This window comes from Borostomias antarcticus (genome assembly GCF_949987555.1).
Source record: "Borostomias antarcticus genome assembly, chromosome: 7".
Taxonomy (NCBI): Eukaryota; Metazoa; Chordata; class Actinopteri; order Stomiiformes; family Stomiidae; genus Borostomias; species Borostomias antarcticus.
This window is the reverse complement of record NC_140240.1, coordinates 24533027-24536771: the sequence shown is the minus strand read 5'-3', so window position 1 is coordinate 24536771 and position 3745 is coordinate 24533027. Positions and strand designations below refer to the sequence as shown.

General features: G+C 40.1%; 1 protein-coding gene across 1 annotated transcript; it reads right to left on the bottom strand.

The window, feature by feature from the left end:
- Positions 1 to 1452: 1452 nt before the first annotated feature.
- On the bottom strand, positions 1453 to 3511 carry LOC311311220 (uncharacterized protein). Its single transcript, XM_084440898.1, has 4 exons — positions 3186 to 3511; positions 2237 to 2442; positions 1769 to 1888; positions 1453 to 1656 (listed from the first exon to the last, which is right to left on the bottom strand). The coding sequence occupies exons 2-4, from the start codon at positions 2420 to 2422 to the stop codon at positions 1576 to 1578; spliced, it is 387 nt and encodes a 128-aa protein (XP_084297024.1). The 5' UTR covers positions 2423 to 2442; positions 3186 to 3511; the 3' UTR covers positions 1453 to 1575.
- Between the last annotated feature and the right edge of the window lie 234 nt (positions 3512 to 3745).

The following is a 3745-nucleotide window of genomic DNA, read 5'->3' as shown; positions in this document are numbered from 1 at the left end:
AACATGTTCAGGACTGTAGAGCATCTGTTCCTTTGCATGCTTTTTGTATTGGATTCTTGGGAGGAATCCATTGTCCCAAGCAGGAATCAAACCCAGGCCCTTCTTGCTGTAAGGTGACAGTGAACTAGAAATGGTGCGCAGAAAGCACAGACCTCCGCCCATGAATGCATTTGGTGTCTCTGTGTGCATGCGGACAGGATATGTTTGATATTGCTTAATTCGTTAGGTCGAGAGCTTAATGCCAGTCCAAACTTGACCTTGTGTCTCTGTGACCTTCCTATGTTGAGATATGTCCATTTTAAGTCCAAAAAATGAATGGAGGTGAATGGCCCGCCATGTTTGTCATGGACCCACCCAGTGATTTGGATCCACTCCTAAATTGAATGGGTTGTTAGTTGACCCATGCTACACCCCTCCACCAAGTTTCATGAAAATCTGGTATTTTTTGCGTAATTCTGCTAACAAACAAACAAACCAAGAAACAGCTGCTCCATAATTTAATGTACTCTAAGTTGGCCCATGCTACACCCTTCTACCGAGTTTCGTGAAAATCGGTCTGGAAGTCTCCTAACAGACAAACAAACAAACAAACAAACAAACAAGTTAACAAATGAACAAATGAACGCACACACACCACCACAAACATGACCTCTCTCCCTGCACTGTCGCTGGAGTGGACAGAAGCTTTGAGAAATAAATCTATGATCTGAATAGCCTAACATTTGGAACCTGCTCTACATTTTTCAAAAACAAAGTTGTGTCATCTGCCAGTTAGCATTTCAGATGCAACTAAGAAGAGTGATTTAGAACAAGCACCAAAAGAGCTATACTACTAAACACCTCACACTCTGAGCTATGTGGATTTAGAAAGTAGATGGGCTCTCTTTTGGTGCTTTTCCTAAATGTTAGTATTCTCATAGGTTAGTATCGGGGTTACAGTAGGTGCATTGTGGGTACAATTATCATTAGCTATAGTACTTATATTGTCAACATAGGTCCGGTGGCTCTTAATTAGGTCGTTCGATCAAATTGTATTGATCAGAGATAGAGTATGGCTAGGTCATATATGTATGTTTTCCAACCGTGGGGTTTAGTCAGAGTGCAGAGCAGTACTCTCTGTGACTGCCGTTCAGGCACATGGTGCGAGGCTCGAACTTGTGATATACTGTAAGGAGTCTCTGAATGGCTCGCCAACTAGTTTAATACATCCATGCTCGTCACACGCAGCTCTCTGGGTGCTCTGAAATTCTTTGTTCATTGGCTGAATTTGCACTTTGAACAATAAACTCTGAGAACAGACATCTTTCCGAGCCAGAAGCAGGGTGAATGTACCACAATGGTCAGAAGTTAACTCATCAACAGGAACTGATTGATAGCAACAGGATAATACAAATATGAACTGAAAAAGAAGATGAACAAGAAAAGGTGACTGATTCAAAGATTGGAATTTAATTTGAGAGTAAGTATTGTGTTTATTCAATACAGTATTAGTTTAGCTCAATAATAGTGTCTAACCTAATGCACTGATATGTGTTCAAAAAGCAATTTCAGTGTTGGAAATCCGACTGTCCAACATCAGTGACACTTGTCCACCAGTAGATAGCTGGGCACCTCAGAATGCGGGACAGCCAGCACAACAAAATGGCAGGTCATGGTCTGAGAACAGAGAGAAGAGAGAGAGAGACACCACCATCAGAAACGTCTTAAGTAAAAAGCTCATGGCCCATCCCAAAGTGAACATTTGTGTTCAATTATGTTCTTGCATTACCTTGGCATCCACAGAATCCTGCAAGCTACAAGCAGCCAAATTGACATCGGGCGTGTTCTTGCAGATGGTCTCTCCCACTTCTACAGTCATGGTATACATAATCTGGCCTTGGGTGTAAATCTAGGGGTCAAAACAATTTGATCTAATTAATTTAGTCTTGAATTAATTTTTGTCTGAATCTTCATGGTGTGGATGTTGTAAGTGATAGCGAACTCTTGAACAAAAAAGAACTTGCCCTGGTGACAACTTGGGTGACACCAAGTATGAAAATACTATATACAAACACACAATGAAGTGAATGCAGTAAATAAATACTTTATACAACACACCTTTATTTATACTTACACAACTTTTTGTTGATTGATAAAAACCAAAAGTGTGCTAAAGGAAATACATGCTATTTGTAAGCAAATAACAAATCGCTACTTCAAAGTGTGAAGTCTATAGACAAGTGTAAAGACTACAGACCTGTGGTGTGTCGGACAGGATGGCGGTGACCTTGTAGGCATATGTGTAGTGGCTTATGCGGTTGTGGAAGCCAATGGCGAAGTTGGCAGCATCTGTAACATCTGAGCCGTAGTTCTGCTCAGAGTTGGCCCCCAACACGCCAGCAATTACGACAAGGACTGTAAGAGTTCTGCACAAAGCTGCCATCTTCTCCACAAGAGTTAAGTCTGCGAGAAAGACCAACACACATAAGTGCATATTTATAGGAAGATTTTAATCAGCAAGATTTTTTCCATTTGACATTCGTCGAGATAACAGAAAAAGCTTAACATGCATTTTGGTTGCCAACGCTAGCAATCTTGCAGGTTTTAAATGGTATATCGCTCACTCACTTTGATAAAGCAGGTAGTGACCTTTTAACAGCACGATATCCCTCAAGAATACATTGTTTTCAGCATGCTCTCTGATAAAGCAACTTCATGATAAGGTATGAAACGTGCAATGTTTTGAATTAGTGTGAACTCTTATCAACATATCGCTGGCAATTTTGCTTAGTAAGGAGGTGGGATGTGTTTTTGCTGTCACAACGCTATTTCTGTTAAGTACAGTATGATGCCAATCTAGATCTTAGAAGTAAGCATTCTGTTAGTAGTAGCCTAGTTTGTATGCTGTATTTGAAAATGTGTCAGTAGTACACTACATTGCATGATGTACAGTATTTCTAATATCAGTAGTAGCCTACCTTGTATGATGTATTTTAACACAAAGCAAAGGTAATTATAACAGGTCTCTAAAGATATAAACTCATGGACTCTATCCTACCTGTGCTCAGAAAATGGTACGCTGATACTGTACATTGCATACAAACTTCAATATTACAAAGTCAGCATTCATAGCCAACAACAGTTGGTGAATTAGTACAGTATGTGCATATTTTCTTTGTGAATGAAATCAGGATAGACCTGCTTACCAACAATCTGCCTGTTTTCTTCTAGACGTTACTTGATCCTGAAACTACGGTACAACTCTGTTTACAATGGTCAGAGTGAAACTAGGGCACCATTATAAATGAGAACTTGGTCTCAATGGGCTCCCCTAGCTAAATAAAGGTAAAATGAAATGAAAAGGCTATAACTCTGTTTAGAATGGTTAGCATGGCTCAATCTTCTCTGCTCAAGCCGAATAGCATCAGATTCTCTATCATTTTCAAATCTATCGTGAGTTGTCTTGAATTCTGCTGACTACAGTACAATTGAAACATTGAGTTGAGTGATTCCTATGGTTACAACAAGCCTTGATCCGACTTGTTTCTGTAGACCTACACGATCAACATCCTGGTCATGTGATCTGCCTGCAGTCTAGTGAGGACCCAGAGAGGGCAGGCTGACACATTCCCTGTTTCATTATGCCACAGGAGTCATTTCAGGAGTCATCTAACCACTTACTGTAGTTTATCACTTTCTAAGATGTGCATTTTTCCTCTCTTGACTTGTGGATTGCTTTGAATGAAAGTGTGCTACACGACAAATG

Excerpts from the sequence above, each read along its gene's own strand:
- LOC311311220 (XM_084440898.1), bottom strand. The coding sequence starts at position 2,422 with ATGGCAGCTTTGTGCAGAACTCTTACAGTCCTTGTCGTAATTGCTGGC. Across the intron at positions 1,889-2,236 it reads TCCTGTCCGACACACCACAG|ATTTACACCCAAGGCCAGAT; the intron begins GTCTGTAGTCTT and ends TTTGACCCCTAG. Across the intron at positions 1,657-1,768 it reads AGGATTCTGTGGATGCCAAG|ACCATGACCTGCCATTTTGT; the intron begins GTAATGCAAGAA and ends CTCTGTTCTCAG.